The sequence below is a fragment of the Eumetopias jubatus genome, unplaced genomic scaffold (assembly GCF_037043125.1).
Source record: "Eumetopias jubatus isolate StellerSeaLion01/CBP00866 unplaced genomic scaffold, mEumJub1_p1.0 scaffold_9, whole genome shotgun sequence".
NCBI classification, from domain to species: domain Eukaryota; kingdom Metazoa; phylum Chordata; class Mammalia; order Carnivora; family Otariidae; genus Eumetopias; species Eumetopias jubatus.
Genome location: NW_028274815.1, coordinates 109,603,826 through 109,622,670, shown reverse-complemented (window position 1 = coordinate 109,622,670; position 18,845 = coordinate 109,603,826). Strand labels below are relative to the sequence as shown.

Below are 18,845 nucleotides of genomic sequence, written 5' to 3'. Positions count from 1 at the left end.
TAACATAGCATCCTGGGATGGAAATGCACTTTGAACTTTGGTTCTTCATTTAATAAACTGAAGTGCCCCCAAACACTGTGCTGGACTTTGTGGGACCCCAAGACACACTCTTGCCCTTAACAAAAACAATTAGCAGGTTGAGCACACAAGTAGCCAAGCAACGGTGAGGACTGTGGTGAACTGGAGAATTCTGCTCAGACGAAGCTGCTTTACTACGTTGCTTCAGGTGGTTGTAGCGTCTCAGCATGGAAGAAAAATCTAGTGATTTTTCAAGAAAACCCCCAAATCAAAATGTGAACCCTTCCATTTTTAAAAACAAAATGCAGGCCGACATCTGTGTTCACTAGTTTGCAAACTCTGCTCCTCGCTGACCATGCCCAATTTTTCCTGTTATGCCTTTAGCACCTCACAAAACCTGGCAGAAGGAATCAGTCAATATGCGGCGAGCGCACTGACCAGGGGAAGCTTATCCAGAGGCAACCGGTCTGAATCTCCATCATACATAGAACAGCTGATGCAACCCCGGAGGATTTTTAGTCTTGGAAATGATGAACGAGAGGTCTAACAGTTGTTGCAAGTAAGAAAATCCTTATAAAGCTAGAGCACTTGGCTTAGCCAACAGTGGGGGCGGGGGGAGGCTGCTTTTACATAAAATATACATTTAACAATTGACTTAGGTCCCCACTACTGTCTATGGCTCTGCCCACCCCCACCCCTTCTTTACTTGCCCGGCCCTTAAAGGTACTTGGGCTTTCATATTTGGTAAGGGGAATTCAGGCTTTGCCTTGAGTCCCAAATGTCCGACCTATTACCTAAGAATATTATCCAACTTGGGTTTTTTTCCAAGGATTAAAATCAAACAGTATGTAATAAAAGTGCTTGGCACATCTGGCAAAGGTTTCAAGAAACATTCACTGTTGTTACAAACGTTTAGATGTTTTTTATGAATAACCAAAATACACACTTACTGTCAATGCAAAGTTACAGAGTCTGATTTTATCTTAATAAACAATACTTGAGGGGCACCTGGGTGGCTTAGTCAGTCAAACGTCTGACTCTTGACTCAGGTGGTGATCTCAGGGTGTTGAGATCGAGCTCCACATTGGGCTCTGCGCTGAGCGTGGAGTCTGCTTGAGATTCTTTCTCCCTCTGTCTCCTCCCCTCCCCCTGCTCGCTGTCTCAAAATAAATATATAAAATCTTTAAAAACCCAAACGAATAAGGCTTGAATAAACAATCCCACCTGGAATGAGATTATGAGCCTGAATGTTCACATAGAACAGCAAGGGCCATTTGTTAGAGGACATCAGAGGGGAGGATTAGGACTTTTATGGTCTCTGCTCTTGGGACCCTAGGACTACATGCACAGCTTGTAAAACTATATTCTAGGGTAGATTTTTTAAAAGAATATGGCTGATCTCCATGGATATGGAAAGAAATAGCAAACAGAATAAGTGAAAAAAAGGGGAATTATAGGGGGGATGGGTTAGCCCGGTGATGGGTATTAAGGAGGGCACATTCTGCGTGGGGCACTGGGTGTTATGCACAAACAATGACTCATGGGACACTGCATCAAGAACTAATGATGTAATGTATGGTGATTCACATAACAATAAAAAAATTTTAAAAAAGGTAAATTATAGAAATATACAATGGAAGTCTGAGTTTTAAAAAGGATATGTTTATGTGCTTAGAACACTTCTAGATGGGTGTATAAGAAACTTCACTAGACAACCTTAGAGAATGGGTCGGGGAGCAAATGTTTTTACCTTCTATCGCAAGATGCTTACTTCTCATTTTATGGCCTTCAGTTCCATTTTGAGCATTCTCCCCTTACCAGAAGCATCATTACCCTTATAAAAAGGACCAAATAGGGGTGCCTGGGTGGCTCAGTCAGTTAAGCATCTGACTTCAGCCCAGGTCATGATCTCAGGGTCCTGGGATTGAGCACTGCTCAGGCTCTGCGCTCAGTGGGGAGTCTGTTTCCCCTCTCTCTCTTCTTGCTCGTTCTCTCCAATAAATAAAATCTAAAAAAAAAAAAAAAAAAGACCAAATAATTTGGTTTAGACAAAACCTTCTGGTCTGAGTTTTGCTTTACAAACAGTTCCCATGATAAAGCTTTATAGATCTCTTTACATCTTCAGTGTCAAGACCCAGGAACTTCAATTAGAGTACTGGGCTCCCCAGCCTCCTCTCCCATTACCAAATGCACCTAACTTTGGAGGTTGCTCCAGGTCACCCCCCACCCCCGCCGTCCCTCATTTCCTGAGTCATAGGTGTTTTTCTCATATGCACTCACTCTGTGAGTGGTATCATTCAGTTTTTAGATATGGTCCCCATAATGACTCCCTGATTTCTAGCCCTGGCCTAGACTCTCTCCTGAACTCCAGATCCATGCTTTCCAATTGCCTACTCAACAGTTCCATGTGGATGTAGAGTACACATCTACAATTTAACACATCCAAAAGTGAATTCATCCCCAATAAACTTGTTCCACCCAGAGCCCTCCAAATGTCAGATGATGGCCCTTCCAGGCTTCTAGTCGCCCACGTCCATAAGCTCATAGTAAGAGGACAACTGAAATGCAGTCTGACCCACAAGGCCAGTTATCTAAATATGAAGATGGCCCTGGGTACTGGGATCAAAGATCTCATATAATCATTAAAATGTTTTCTGAAATATATTTGAAATTAACTCACTTTAAGTCTAGGTTTAGATTTTGGCATTTTAATTTCTTTTGAATATGTCACTTCATGCAAGCTAGGAAACAGAATCAAACTAAGGCAGTCTAGTCCATCTAGGAATCCAGGTTGAGTCTTGCAGTCTTCAGCAGAATGACATCATAATGCAAGGTGCTAACAACAGGTTTATAATCTCTAAATAACAATCACTTATCTACATTTTTTCCTTAGGAAACAGCCAAAGTCCAGTCCTTAAAGGCACGATATACAGAACATCTTGATCTATGAAGAACAGAATAACCCAAATTATGTTGGCCAACTTACTGGTGGACCAAATCAAAGCTGACCAAGGATTGGTGAACAGAGGTGTTTACCTTCTGGAAACTTGCTCTGAGATTTAAAAAAGTCCTGGCTGCTGTTAATTAGAAAGCAAGTAAAAAATATTACAGATGCACCCACACTGACATTTGGTTTGCCAAGGTCTTCCACTAGCACACAAAGTGAGAGATGAGTGTAGGGGTAAGATACTTAGATGTTTTCAAGATAAATTACGAGTAATAAGAAATTTGACATATTAAATTTTTCCATTTGCTACCAGAACTGACAATGAGGACGATTTAAAAGAAATGCTGAACTCTAAAAAGGGTGGCAGCAGTAACACTCTCCACTACAGGGTAACCTCCTGCTTTCCCACACCATTAACACCGCTACTCTTCCAAGATACATATTCGTGTGGAAAAACTTGTCAGCTTTTGCCAGAGCCAGGAGATGAAAAATAGGGCATGTCCTAATTAGTTAATTTGTAATTGTAAGCTCAGTTGACATCTTGAGGATGGCCATTCTTTTGTTTAACATCGCAAACTGCAGAACTCCTTAGCCCTTAGCCAGTTTCCGCTCAATATCTTAAAGCTGGTCTCAGTCCCATCTGTGACTCTTCTCCTCAGGGTTAAGGGTTGGTGCTAGTCATCAAAATCTGGAATGTCATCATAGGAGTAACCCCGGTAGCCTTTGGATGCATAGTAGGCGATGCGAAGGTGGTAAAATCCTGGCAGGAACACCAGGATGCCAATGATCAGGACGGGAACAGCCCGGTCTGCCCCCTGGTGGCGGAAGGAGGCAAACACATTAGTACCATACAAATTACCAATTTTAAAATAAAACAAAACCATAGGTTCAACCCATACATCAGTATTTTACACTCTTCAGAGCATTTCCTTTGGATAGTATGCTACCAACGAAACAGGTTTACATCTCTTTTCCTCCTGACTATAAAATGTAGAAAAACTAGGGGCGCTTGGGGGGCTCAGTCCTTAAGCGTCTACCTTCGGCTCAGGTCATGGTCCCAGCGTCCTGGGATTGAGCCCCACATCAGGATCCCTGCTCAGCGGGAAGCCTGCTTCTCCCTCTCCCACTCCCCCTGCTTGTGTTCCTGTTCTTCCTATCTCTCTCTCAAGTAAATAAATGAAATCTTAAAAAAAATGTAGCAAAACTGCAAAGCACTAAAAATTATAAAGTAAATAAATTGTCCATCTTCATCCATAGATATTTCGTTTATTTCCTTCTTTTCTCCATTCTAGTTTCTAGTTGTGAACACACCATACCCTTTGCCTTGTTTTAGTCTCTTAGTGTTAACAAGCAACTGCCAAAATATTATGAAAAGTTCTGCACTGGGGGTGGGAGATAGGCAAAATGGGTGAAGATAGTCAGAAGGTACAAACTTTCAGTTACAAAACAAGTAAGTTCTGGAGATGCAATGAACAGCATGGTGACTTAGCTAATAATACTGTATTGTGTATTAGCAAGTTGCTGAGAGCAGATCTTAAAAGTTCTCATCACAAGAAAAAAAAATTCTAACTGTGTGGTGATGGATGTTAACTAGACTTATTGTGATCATTTTGCAATATAGACATACTGAATCATGTTGTACACCTGAAACTAACACGTTATATGCCAACTAATGGTGTCTATCATTCCACTGTAAGGGATGCACCACAGTTTCCTACCAACTGTTGGATACTTTGTCTCTCACTTTTTGTAACTGTACAGAATACCACAATAAACTCCATTGTTTTCCTTGGCCTTTCAGATTCTAGTGTATATTCCCATGAGTACAATTCACAGGTCAAAGAGGAAGAAATGGTGTTTAGTGTTTTTATCAATAGGGCTTCAACTATTTGGGGAGTTCCAGGAGGGCAGGGACTTTGTTCATCCCTGGATCCCCAGCTGTGCCCAAAATATAAATGTATTAAATGAATGAATCCACTCATAAAATTGCTCTGCCTTGTTTTTAGGTATAGTTTTAAATGTTTATACAGTTAAATTTATCCTCCTTTTCCTTTGTGATTTTTCCCATTAATTTTAAGCTTTCCCTCATCTAAGGTAAACCCAATCTAAAAATCTCGTTTTTTTCAAAGATTTTATTTATTTGTCAGAGAGAGAGAGAGAGAGAGAGCATGTGTGCACAAGCAGGGGGAATGGCAGGCAGAGGGAGAAGCAGGCTCCCTGCTGAGCAGGGAGCCCAATGTGGGCTTATGTAATGTTACAGCAATGGTTCTCAAAATGTGGTTGACGGACCACCAGCATTACCTGGGAACTTGTCAGAAATGCAGATTCTCACCACTCACCTACAGAACTGGAATCTCTGGGAATGGAACCAAGGAATCTGTGTTAACAAGCCTGCCAGATGATTCTGATTAACATCGAAGTTTCAAAACCAACCTGCCGTAACAAATACACAGCACCTCCTATGAAATATTCTTTCTAAAACAAAACTAAACCTGAATCTAAGTAAGTCTCTAAATCTAACAAAAATATGAAGTCAAGGTCAAAGATATTAATATAACACCTGTAAACTTATATATAAAAACTGTTACAGATGCATACTGAAGATGCTACTTGAGAATACCAGCAAAATAGAGGTGCCTGGGTGGCTCAGTCAGTTAAGCATCAGACTCTTGATTTCGACTCAACATGAGCTCAGGGTTGTGAGACTGGGCTCCATGCTGGGTATGGAGCCTGCTTAAGATTCTCTCTCTCTCCTCTCCCTCTGCCCTCCACAAGATTCTCTCTCTCCTCTCCCTCTGCCCTCCACCACTCTCATGCGCTCTCTCTCAAAAAAAAAAAGACAAAAACAAAAAGAATACCAGCAAAATGTAAATCTGGTATTTGGTTTCATACACAGGAAAAAAAGGTGGGGGAATACATGAAGCAAAATGTTTATAACTGTTGATGATGAGTGGTAGACACACAGGGGTTTAATACATTATTTCATTTACTTCTGTTTTGTTTGAAATATCTGTAATAAAAGTGAAAAAACTCCAAACCGAAAAAACAAAACTTATTAGTGATTCTCTTAACATCTTTATTTATAAAGCAGTCTTTTATAAACCACACAAGGTAAAATGGTATTTGCTGCATGTGGATGTCATGTCCACTCTCAGTATTCATAATATCATTAACAGAGTCCTCTGGAATTGATACTGCATACTGCATACTGTAATGAAAGTTAACTGAAGGCACGGTCCTGAAGCTAGATGTTCAAACACAGATTGCACCAAGTAAACACCTGGTGACCATATAATAATTTTAAATAGATAAGAAACAAAGACAAATCAGATTCACTTCTTAAAAACCATATGCAGCCATTTTATTGCAACAGTGCTACTATTCCCAATTTCTATAGTGTCCAGTTTTTCAGATGTTGGCTGTGTTCCCTCTGCAGAACAATATGACCATCATCCCGTGGCCTGGTGTGTGTTGAAGAACAGACATGACTTGTGATCATTATTAGTTCAGATCAACTTGGGCACTGTCTATTAGTATGTATATAGCCCAAGAAAAAGAACCACCCAACACTTTAGGTTTTGAAGATAACACTCGGAAACATAACAAGAACTCCAACCAAACCCAATGTAAGAGGGATCAGACTCATAAGTCACAAGTCCTGGTTTGGTCAGTGCCCCCAGACCTATAGAAGCCTCACTGTTTCTGTGGCACTGCAAAACTGCAACAACACATTCTACTCCAGGTACAGCCGTTATCAATCAGGAATCCTCAATACAAGGCTCAGCTTTGCTGTTCTAAACTATGACAGTGAAGATTGCTCAACATCTCAGAGGGAAAATGCGCCTACCTGCCCCCACACACCTCACAGAAACTGTGGGACATGCATGTTCTTGCTCAAAAAAAGAAACATATGCTTTGTTATCAGAGAACAAAATCTGAAAGAAAACTCTTTTCTTCTTTCTGCTGGCAAATCCTGTACTAGATATGAATATAAAACAATAGGGCCCAGACTCACACTTTAAAGATTTCATGGCACAGTCCCACAAACCCTTCAACTTACCCCTTTGCTGATATAGCCAGCCAGCAGAAGGGAGCCTATGATTATGAGAAAGGCGCCAATCAAAAACAGCACTGTAGCAAGCGCAATGGCCTTATATGGGATCTTAGGAGGGCTCTTCTTAAACTGGAAGAGAAATAAACAAAAAAGGCACATTATGAAAATACCAGGACTGAGACACTTTAAAGCAAGGAGGATAATAAGAACCAAGGTGGATGCTTTGTGTGTCTTGAAGGAAGTCCTACTCACTAGAGCTCTGGGAGAGAAAGGCAAGGGACAAACAGGAAGTGAAGCTCTAGTTATTGCTCTAACAATCACTCAGAAGAGTTCCAGCAGAATGTTACTCTTTCTACTTCTAATCTCATTCCACATACCATTCACCATAAGAAAATATTTTCTTACAAAAACAAAAGACACTTGAACGGTCATTCATTGATTAAACATGTATTTATTAAGTGCTTGGCACATGGAAGGTTGTACTAATCTATAGGGATTCAAGAGTGAGTATGATGGTGTGGAGAAGTAAACAAAACTAGTGATTTCTGGCATTCAAAGTTAAGTTAGCATACAGTCAAAGATTTTAGAAACAGCTTTTTCTAAAGCACTAGTTGCCCACCCCATAGATCAAGTAACCTAACTTGTTAATAAGCTCAATTCAAAGTTAAGATTCAGAGACAAGCTTTCTAAGGTTTGCCTCATTTCTGTACCTGACCTAACTGGCTGGAAGCTTCCCAGATGTCCTTTCAAAAAAAAAAAACTTCTCTCCTTCAAGTATGGGTCCGAAGAGTGCAGAGTCATTGATTTGTTTATATTTAAAGGGATGGGTTCCTGCCTCTTCCTCCTTAGCCCTGGTTCCATCTAAACTATTTTAAGGGGAAGTGGTCAAAAGGAGATGCTACACATTAAGTATTTTATAAATAATGAATCAGGGTAGAATACAAACTTAACAAATATTCTGTTTTACTTACTGTTTGCCACAAAGAATACCTTTAATAAACTGGATCTCATGACATCAGGAAAGAAGGAAGATTCCCACAATCTGCTGGCTTTAGCAGCTAGTTTCTCCCTTAAAAGATGAACTGGCTTTGACTAAAGTGTAAACGAACCAATGACACAGTCCTTAAAAAAATTCTACTTAACAAAACACAACCTGAGTATTTTCCAGAAAAAACTAAATAAAATACGTAACTACTGGGCTCTGGCGTCACAACTAAAAATTCTTAGAAATGAACAATATTTTATATTTGTTTGAAACTGCTCTACCAAGGCCCCTCCTTCTGCAAACTATGGTTGAAAGGGTCTCAGAGATGAGTTTCCTTCTTGCTGCTCCTTCTAATCCCCATGGACAGTTAGCAAATCCTCCACCTGGAAGGTCTTCCTGCTAACTCAACAGAAACAGAGCCAGCCAGTCTCATCAGCTCCCTGCCGCATTTACCTGAAGGTCAATGTAGCCATCGTCTGTGCTGGAGAGCCTTGAGTATTTCACTTTACTACTGGGGATTCCAGTAGCCAGGTTGGTACGAGACGGCATCATAACACACTGACACAGCTACAGTCTGAAGACAAAGAAAACTGTCATTGTATGCAAGTGACAACAGTGTGTTACATATATTGGGAGTTTTGGGCTGAGATGTCATACTAAGCAACTGGCAATTTACACTCCATTGCACTTAAAATCTGATATTCCTTTGACAAAGTGAAAACATTCTCATATGTATCTACTCTGGCTTGTCCTGGTAGAACGAGAGTCAAGACATTTGCCAAGAAACAGACCTCATGTTTATCTTGTCACCAATATTCCTGGGCCTCCTAATTTTTCCAAAGCCTCACACAGAGCAGGTGAAGAGTGGTGACTTAAGTCTGAGTCTGACACCTAAGTCCACATTTTCAGTCATTCTGCTATAGTACTGCCTGGCCCCTGTCCCTGTTTCAGGAAAAAGCAAGAAGAGCATATGCTCAAATGATTCTCTTACTTGCCAGGGAGGGAGAATGGGTAGGATATGGAATACAGTCACATCAGCATTTTGTTGATCCCCCTTAATGGGAATCATTCTTTTAATGCAAAAAATCTGTAGAGCTTCCCGTAAATTTGGCTATCAGCACTATCAGTACCGGTAATCAGCACTGTACCAGTGCCAATTTGCCTGCCTCTCTGCCCTACCCCAAGCACTGAAAGTAGTGATTTCATTTTCCAGATTACTTCTATAGCTTCCTAAAAAAAAAAAAAATAATAATATCTGGTTTTTGTTCAAAATATTCAAAACCAACTTCAGTAATGAAATCATGACTATTTTGTCACTAGTTCAAGAGACAGTAGATAAGATTAAAAAACAATGACATTTAAATGGGGGAAATATTTGTAATTTGTGCACTTTTCCACCATAAAATCACAAAGTTATATGAATAAAACAAGTAAATATTTTGTGAAGCTAATTCTAAAGGTGAAGTGGATCTGTAAAAAGAGAAAATTAAGTATTTCGCAATAAGGACTACATTAAAAAAAAAAAAAAAACAGAAACCATAACGACTTTGCCTTCCCCTGGTATGATACTTTGTAAATAACCATCATCATTATAATAATGTCAGTTAATAATTACCCAGTGTTGGTTAGATACCAGGTACTACTCTAAGTGCTTTCTATATACTTTATCCCAATTATTAATGAGCCGTCTTAAGCGGCCCGCAGTGAACCTAAAATAACTAGCATTATGATGGAATTGGTGCTAAATGCAAATGTCCCTTTTTATATTATATACTGGTGCAGCAATTATATACCAGTGCAGAAATCAAGTACTGAATCCAGAATGCTAATTTATATACTTTTCTGAAGTTAGCTCAAACTGCATCAAATACTAGGTTTTTAAGTGTTGCGATCCCGATTACATGATAACCTAAATTTAATTCTACAAAATTTAAAGTCCAAACTATCGGTATGTGGGGGTTTTGAGGGCATTTAATCGCCTCTGATTTGTATCGTCTTTTTAAAAAAAGGTTACATACTCTGCCATTACCTATTCATACACCCGTATCAAAACAAAACACCGCAGGGTGTGAGGGAGAGGGGAGACGAATGCTTATTGGCGGCCAAGAGTAAGAATTCTGCAAGAGGAAGGAAAAACGTAAACCGAGGTTTTCAGAGTACCAGTCCAAGTTCCCAAAAGGCTTTTTTTTTTTTTTTTTTTTTTTACCGGTTCCACCGCAACCCCCAAACTCCCTAAACACGCGAGGGTTGCAAGACTTTAAAAGCATCAGTAAAGCATTCAGCGCAGTGCCTGGCATTATGCGCCTCCACACACACTACCTTCCTGCCCGTCTCCAAGCCTAGCCAGGAAGATAAATAAAAACCACGCAAATTTAGACGGAAACAAACAAAACCGGTTTCTGGGAAGAGGCCAGCGGTGGCCCGGGCTGGCGAACGCTCTACACCCAGGACGCGAAGTAGATTTCGGCAGGGAGCGCAGTCTCGGCCCCGCCGGGCGCCTGAGGGGGGCGCTTCTGTTCCCGCCCCGCCGCACACACGCCTTACCGGAGCGCGCGCGCCGACAGCTCGCTCACGGTTGGCAGCAGAGGCGCCTGAGGCCTCATGGCACGCCTCACCTAACGGCCACCCCGCCCCACCCGCCTACCTCGGCGCCGGAAGTGGCACGCCGAACGGCGGCGCGCCGGAAGTGGCGTCACCGGGAGCGACGTCCTCTCATTCCACTGTTCGCAACTTCCCGTTTTGATACCGCGCTAGTGGGAGCATCCTGCGGGAGGCATCGGGGGCTCTCGGGAGGCGCCGGCGGAGTCCCGCCCCGTGGGGTTGCGGGAGTCGCTGCCGGTCACCTCCGCTGGGTTGTGTAGGTGCCTTGGGTGACCGGCCGCCTGGGTCAGTCAGACTCCAGGTAAACCGGCTACTTTTTCCTTTCCCTGATCCCTCCGGCAGTGTTGGGAGCTCAGTGGCACCACGGGAGACGGAAGCCAAGACAGTGAAGCTGTGGATGACCGTAACTGCCGGGTCTCCTATTCACTGCCCAGGGCTGTAGGCCTTTCCCGCAGGAGCGCCTTGGTCTCTGCTGGTCAGTACCCCACCACTACTCTCGAGTGGCCCCACATTCTTGTGCTTCAGTTTCCCTCCTCACCGTCAGGCCTGACCCAGGTAAGAGGCCTGCCCACAAGGGATATTTTGCAGCACATGAAGCTTTGTAAATGTCAGATTTATTGAAGTATAATTTACATACAATAAAGTACAATTGGATGAGTTTGACAAGTGCATACAGTCTTGGAACCATCACCAGTCTATATTGTTACATCTTTCCCAAAACTTCCGTCAGGCCCCTTTGCAGCCAATATCCTTCCCCACCTCCAGGCACACAGAAGGTAATGAACCTACTGAGGTACAGGGAGTTCTACCGTCCAGTAACTAGAACTCAGTCCAGATACTACAAAAAGAAACCAGTCATTTAAACCACCAAGCACAAAATAAACCGGGATAAAGGACTTTAATGAAGCAATTCTCAACATGTACTATGCCAGCTTGTGGCTTTGTGGCACAATTAGTAGGAACATTTAAACAGTCCGTTTCATAACCGCTAGGATTAAGTCCCCAAAAAAGGCTACTTATATTAGAAAAATTATTTTTGCACATATTGCTTGGGCCCTATCACAGATCTACTAAATCTTTCAAGATTCTTCTAAAAGGCTCCCTAGGCTAAAGAAACACTGCCCTATAGCAATGCTCGTCTTCTAAAGCCCACACAGCTTTGGGTACATAAAGCTTCTGAAAAAGAGTGTTAATTTTTGCTAACAAAATTGACAAAATAACAATATATATAGGACTTGGTCTACCCTCCTGTTCATTTCTTGAACTCAAGTTAGAAGAATACCAAAATAAGTTTGACAAATGAATCCCCAAAAATATCTTGTCACCTACTGTATTTGGAATACTTTTTATTGCTATATCTAATGTATTTTTATCAGGCTGCTCTAGACTGGAAAAATAAGCACATTTACATGAAATAGTAGCTTGAACTGAACTGCCTAGGATACTTGCAACAGTCATGGTCCAAATGAAGGCACTGTCTTGTGATGTTTGCAATTCAAATAACTTTTATTTAAATTGAAAAAAATTCTTAAAACTGTATTTAAGAGTCAAAACCCTTTTGTTATGAAAATCACAACTTTTTGGGCAAGGCAGAAATATTCCTAGGTTAACAAGACCAGATTTGACTTTGGACTTTATTCTTTAAACAAATTGTAAAGAATGAAGGAAAAAATAGGTTATTTACAGAAGATATCTACATATGTATTCAGAGGTACAAATTTGGTGACAGACTCAAGTACATGCTGGCATCTCAGAAGCAGTTCTTAAAGAGCTTAACTTTCTTTTCTTGGATTTTAAGAATACCTAAGATCCTTCTTCATCCTCGATCTTGGGAGCCAAGTAGTACTTTAAATGTCCCATGTCAGCAATTTTATACTCTACAACTGAAAGAAGACAGGAACATAATTCATTATTGAGAAGTCCATTATACCATCTACAAAACAAGACTCAACAAACCAATTATCTTACCAAGGGGTACATCTGCAGACATACTGAGTGTTACTGTAGGAGAGAGCGGAGTGGCTTTTGTAAAGAAGTTCAGGTATCTCAGTGCAAAAGTTAGCTGAACTGGCTCATTCATCTCTATGGTAACCTGAGACAAAACAAAAGATTAATCATATTGAAAAACATCAAGAAAGTTGCAACCCATTAGTTTAGAATATATTTAAAGATTTATTTATTAGAGAGAGTGCATGGGTGCACGCAAGACGGGGAGGTAGAGGGAAAGAATCTTCAGACTCCAGGCTGTGTGTGGAGCCCAAGCAGAGCTCATTCCATGAGATCATGACCTTAGCCAAAACCAAGAGTCAGACGCTTAACTGATTGAGCCACCCAGGCACCCCTAGAACATACGTTTAAAAACAAAACCAAAAAACCCTTTATTGCTTACTTTGGAGAGTGATATGAAACTAACTTTGAGGACTGGTAAATCAAAAGAATCAAGTATTTAGGGAGGAAAAAATGAAACAAGATGAAACCATAAGAGACTCTTAATCTCAGGAAACAAACAGCGTTGGAGTGGAGGGGGGGTGGGAGGGATGGGGTGGCAGAGTGATGGACATTGGGGAGGGTATGTGCTATGGTGAGCACTGTGAATTGTGTAAGACTGATGAATCACAGACCTGTACCCCTGAAACAAATAATACATTATGTTAATTAAAAATAAATTTAAAAAAGAATCAAGTATCTAGTCTGCCTTTCCCATATGAACTGTAGCTCAGGTACAAATTATAAGAGAAAGCTTCTCTTTATGGGAATGCTCCTAATAAATAAATCAGGTAATAAATGAAGGAATGAAATGTATTAATATATTACAACGCTAATGGCCTAATGATTCTAAATGATTATTATGGCTGCTAAGAAAACATACGACACCTCATACCTACTAGAGGTACACATACCACCATCTGTAAAGTATTTTTGCTCTCTCATTCCCAAAACAAAGAAAACACTGAGTATCATCAAGCCTCTAGAGCTGTAGCTACCAGTTTATAGGAAATACAGGTTAGAGGAGCATATTTATTGACCTAAGGAATACAATGGGCAAAATCCAGACTTTGGGAAAACTCAATGACAAAGATTTGCTTCAACAAATTGTAATGGGGGGGGGGGGAGAAATTGAATGGAGAACCAATGGATTAAAAGAATTTGAGGGCCTATCATTGAACTGCGATGTACAGAGCTTATTAACATCTTGATTCAAACAACTTCTGAAATAACCAAAGAAACAGGAAAACACTGAAAAATTCTTGATACCAAATAATGTCATAAAATGCTCATACTTCAGATATAAAAATATTTATATAAGAACTAATTTGAGGGGCGCCTGGGTGGCTCAGTTGTTAAGCATCTGCCTTCGGCTCAGGTCACGCTCCCAGGTTCCTGGGATTGAGCCCCATATTGGGCTTCCTGCTTCTGCCTCTCCCACTCCCCCTGCTTGTGTTCCCTCTCTCCTGTGTCTCTCTCTGTCAAATAAATAAATAAAATCTTAAAAAAAAAAGAGAGAGAGAGCTAATTGGAGATTAAAACAAAAATCCAGAATGGCAGCGGAGTTACAATGTAATTTAGGAGACCAATAATTCAGAATTAGCCCCTGGACTTTTGCTACTAATATTTTTAAGTCTTCATTTTTTTTTTAAGATTTTATTTATTCATGAGAGACAGAGAGAGAGAGAGAGGCAGAGGGAGAAGCAGGCTCACAAGAAAAAGAGAGCCCGATGTGGGACTCGATCCCAGGACCCTGGGATCATGACCTGAGCCGAAGGCAGATGCTTAACCATCTGAGCCACCCAGGCACCCTTTAAGTCTTCATTTAAACTAAGGATTGACTACTCATGCAAGGGACTAGAATATCTAATATTTACTATAAACTTAAAACGTAGACACTATGTTAAGCACTTTGTTACCATATTTAATCCTAATAATCCTATGAGGTTAGAACCTTCAACTGTCCTTCATTTACAGAGTTAACTGATGTTTATTCAAAGGCTAGCAAGGTTTTTAAAAATACAATTACAAAATATTAGTTTATAAATATTCTTTTAAAAAAGCACTTGATTATATAGGAAAACCTTAATTTAAGGATATTTAGTAATTAGAGTGTTCTTTATTTTGTCCCTAAATAGGGGTTCTCTGGCCCCCTACTGGGCCTACTGTATAGAAAGTTAATATAGGGCGCCTGGGTGGCTCAGTTGGTTGGGCGACTGGCTTCGGCTCAGGTCGTGATCCTGGAGTCCTGGGATCGAGTCCCGCATCGGGCTCCCTGCTCAGCGGGGAGTCTGCTTCTCCCTCTGACCCTCCCCCCTCTCATGTTCTATCTCATTCTCTCTCAAATAAATAAAATCTTTAAAAGAAAAAAAAGTTAATATAAAGATTACATAAGAGCTCCTAAAAGGTAAATTTTTACCTCCAACTAGATCCTTCTGTTGGGTTGCAATTACCTTACTATAGACTGAATGTCTGTGTTCCTGCAAAATTCATGTTAAAACCAAATCCCCATGTGATGGTACTTGGAGGTAGGGCCTTTAGGAGGTGCATAGTGCTAGTACCCTTCTAAGAGAGACCCCAGAGAGCTCCTTTGACCCTTCTATCAGGTGAGAAGCCCACTGTCTGTGAACCAAGAAGCAGGTCCACACCAGACATTGAATCTGCCAGCATCCTGGCCTCCAGAGCTGTGAGAAATAAATGTCAGTTGGTCATTGTCCATGGTATTTTGCTATAGCAGCCTGAATAGACTAAAGCACAACCTAATGTTAAGGGTCACAATGCTCTTCAAAAGTATTTTCTGTTTACTTAAGAAACTACTTACAGCTTCCTCCTCCTTATCAACATTACTTGTTTGTGACAACTTAATATTTCCATTTCCTAGTTCTCCACTTGCAGAAAATTTCACTCCGTCTTTTGCACAGGAAATTACAACAGCATCTCCAATATGACTGAGATCTCGGCATATACGTGCAAATTCGCCAGAAGGCATCTTTACTACACAGCTATACTCTTGTTCCTATTTAAAAAATAAAATAAAGTTCAATTGCTGGAAATTAAAGATTGGCATTCTCATTTTCTGAAGACTCCGCATCTAGACAAGAATTCAGAATTTAAGATTTCCTGATTACTTTGAAGTATCACTCATTGTGTAATTTCCTAACATACTCTAACACTCAAAAAATAAATGTAGATATAAAACAAGTATATCATAAGAATAATCAAAGTAAGAAAACTAAAATTAAAAGAGTTTAAACCTTTAATGATAAATGCACTATTCAGGGAAAAGAGCCTCCCCCTAATCACCTTCTGGACTAAATCCAGAGGACATTCATGGCATACAAACGATGATGGCTGTTCAAGGAGACCCAATTGCTTACCAAAACAAAACAAGAAAATAAGATACTAAGGATTTTAAACATCTCAACATCTCTTCTCTCCTTTTACGTTGATAAACTTAACCTTAATGAATTTCTGCTAACACAGCTTTAAAGTCTACTCTTAAAAAGGGGGGGGCATGGAGGTTAATGCAAATACACATTTAGTGCAATGAATTCAACCAATGATTCATTTTAGAGTACTGTAGTTTAATGAAATTATAAATGTCAGTATAAATACTAAAACCCCACTTTGGAACATGTTATCAGCAGCTATATAGAAGTTCTGTTTGAAAGTGGGCTTTAATGGTATTATTAACATTATCTAATGTAACTATCATGACTTGTGTACAGTACACTCAGAAACTTTGATACTCACTGGAATTCCAAGTTGTTCAACATCTAAATCCATTAACTTCATTTCGTAGTCTGAAACCTTTTCTTGATCTACCAAAAGAAAGCAGATTGAAGAAAAGCATTTAAGTTTATAACTATGATGTTAAGTTCTACGATCATCACAAACATTTTCTTAAATTTCTCACAACTTTAAGAAACGAACTGCATTTAAATTTCCTCCAGCATAACTTAGAAGGGTATACAACTTACTTGGAGCTTCAAATACTAGCGCCAGTGTGTCCGCATTATCTTCAGCCCTTAGTGTAATGATGTCTTCATTGCCAGCACATTTCAGTATTTTGGACATGCTAGAGCACAGAAGACACAGGATTTAAAATCCACACAAAGTTCTCAAGATCGATTTCTGACGCAATTAAAACGAGGAGTTGCCATTTTTACCAGGGTCTTCTGAGGAATTGGGTGAGTTAGGTAAACTGATCCGGCCATTTTGTAATGCAATTTTGCAGTATTTATACTCTAACAAGCACACACCCTACCACGAGCAATTTCACTTCTGGATATCAACAAAAGACTATGAATTGCAAATCCCTTTGGTGGATGAAGCAAATTATTCGGTCGCGACGATCATGAAAGATGATCTAGGATTAAAACACACTGCACGTAGTCGGGGTAAGTATTTCTTATAAGCCTTAAGATTTAAACATGTTTATGTACTAGACAAGTAGTGATAAAAAGTTGAAAGCCACTGCCCTGGAGAAATTTTAAGTCCAGGAACTCAAGGTGCTCACTGCAACTTTATAATAATAAAAGACCAGAACCAACCGACTGTCCCTAGGTAGGGTGACAGAACTAAGGCACATAATAAAGCAGTTAAAGTCAATCAAGCCAAAGGTTTCTCATCCAAGGCCGCCGGCACTTAATGGCCAAACAGCTGTTCAAGGCTCTTCCTAGCATTGCGAAGAAGCCCGTCATTTTCCCGCCACCACCCGCTTTGTGACTTTGGCGCGGAAAAAGCCGGTTCGCGCGGCTGCCAGCGCGGGCTTTCCGAACCGCGCGCTCCGCTAGGTCCCGCCCCTCGGCGTCGCAGGCCAATGAGATGGCGCAGGTCGCCCATGTCAGCCAATGAAGGCCTAGCTAGCAGGGGCTCCCGCCAAGAGCAGGAGGTGGGGGTGCACGAGAGCCCGGCTCTCTGCTACCCCGGGGCTTACCTAGTGAGGTTCACACCCATGGCCAAGTTGCGGTCGCAGCGGTACGTGTCGAAGCCCTCGGAACGCAGGGTGAGCTGCACCAGGGAGACGTGGGAGGAGTCCATGCTCTGCAGGTTTACGCCGCTCGAGCTTATGTCCCAGCAGGCCTCGTTGATGAGATCTTTAAGCGCCTCCAGCACCTTCTTCAGGATGGAGCCCTGGACCAGGCGCGCCTCGAACATGGTGGCAGAGTCACAACGACGCAACTACAGGCGGAGATAAGGAAGAAGTTGTAGCCGGCTTGGGCGTCAGTGTATAAAAGCGAGCCGACAAACGCAGGACCGAAAGTCCGAGAAGCAGAAGACCACAACCAGTCCGCGACGCCTGCAACCGTTTAATAGCGCCGCGTCTACGAGCGCGCGCTCTCCACCTCTGCGCCGCGTGTGGATACGTCACCACGCTGCCCCGCCCATTGCCTGGCGGAGAGACTCCAGGGCCAATAGTGTCCCTGATCGGCACGTAGCCCGTCCTCCCTGAACATCCATTGGAGGGTTGGGTGCAGGGGCGGGGCGGGAGCGTGGCGCCTCCACCTCCTGTAGGACCGCCCTTTTTTCCCTTTTCTGAGACCCCGGACGCTAAACAAGTCTAGGCTTGTGAAGGCAAGACCCAGGTTAGGGTTCTTAGAGTTACAGTTTTGTGCTGCCTCCTCCATCTCCCGCTTCAGGGATAGAAAGATTTTAGCCGTGAAAGTGAAACGCAAATCCAACCTACCAGGAGGAAAACGCCTTGCAGCCTGAGGAGTATAGCGGTTTTAAATGTGCATTTTATTTTTGCTATTATAGAAGTGATGTGCTCCTAAAAGTCAAACGGTAAAGAGGTGTACAGTTATGATTACAAAATTATCTGCCCCCTCCCCGCCCACACGCACACCAAGCTCGTGTTGTTTACTGTATACAAGTTTCTAAGCTTTCTTTTCTCTATACAAATACTTTTTTTTTTAAGATTTTATTTATTTATTTGACACAGAGAGAGCGAGACAGAGAGCAAGCACAAGCAGGCGGAACGGCAGGCAGGTGAGAAGCAGGCTCCTTGCTGAGCAAGGAGCCCGACGCCAGACTCGATTCCAGGAGCCCGGGATCATGTGCAGGCGCCCCTATTCAAACACATTTTTAAAAAACAAAATGCGGGGGCGCCTGGGTGGCTCAGTTGGTTAAGCGACTGCCTTCGGCTCAGGTCATTATCCTGGAGTCTCGGGTCGAGTCCCGCATCGGGCTCCCTGCTCAGCAGGGAGTCTGCTTCTCCCTCTGACCCTCTTCCCTCTCGTGCTCTCATTCTC

At 41.7% G+C, this 18,845-nt stretch overlaps 2 protein-coding genes across 4 annotated transcripts; both read right to left on the bottom strand.

Annotated features, from left to right (window-relative positions):
- Positions 1 to 2,710: 2,710 nt before the first annotated feature.
- On the bottom strand, positions 2,711 to 10,664 carry TMEM230 (transmembrane protein 230). 3 transcript variants are annotated; one of them, XM_028118881.2, is made up of 5 exons: positions 10,324 to 10,496; positions 10,034 to 10,121; positions 8,458 to 8,578; positions 7,026 to 7,148; positions 2,711 to 3,780 (listed from the first exon to the last, which is right to left on the bottom strand). In XM_028118881.2, the coding sequence occupies exons 3-5, from the start codon at positions 8,554 to 8,556 to the stop codon at positions 3,640 to 3,642; spliced, it is 363 nt and encodes a 120-aa protein (XP_027974682.1). In that variant the 5' UTR covers positions 8,557 to 8,578; positions 10,034 to 10,121; positions 10,324 to 10,496; the 3' UTR covers positions 2,711 to 3,639. The 3 variants fall into 3 exon arrangements, with proteins under 3 accessions (XP_027974682.1, XP_027974680.1, XP_027974683.1); XM_028118879.2 differs by lacking the exons at positions 10,034 to 10,121; positions 10,324 to 10,496 and adding an exon at positions 10,549 to 10,664; XM_028118882.1 differs by lacking the exons at positions 10,034 to 10,121; positions 10,324 to 10,496 and adding an exon at positions 8,010 to 8,088 and having other exon boundaries at positions 8,458 to 8,576.
- Positions 10,665 to 11,197: 533 nt separating this feature from the next.
- On the bottom strand, positions 11,198 to 17,940 carry PCNA (proliferating cell nuclear antigen). Its single transcript, XM_028118924.2, has 6 exons — positions 17,531 to 17,940; positions 16,572 to 16,669; positions 16,345 to 16,412; positions 15,413 to 15,607; positions 12,574 to 12,697; positions 11,198 to 12,488 (listed from the first exon to the last, which is right to left on the bottom strand). The coding sequence occupies exons 1-6, from the start codon at positions 17,749 to 17,751 to the stop codon at positions 12,409 to 12,411; spliced, it is 786 nt and encodes a 261-aa protein (XP_027974725.1). The 5' UTR covers positions 17,752 to 17,940; the 3' UTR covers positions 11,198 to 12,408.
- Between the last annotated feature and the right edge of the window lie 905 nt (positions 17,941 to 18,845).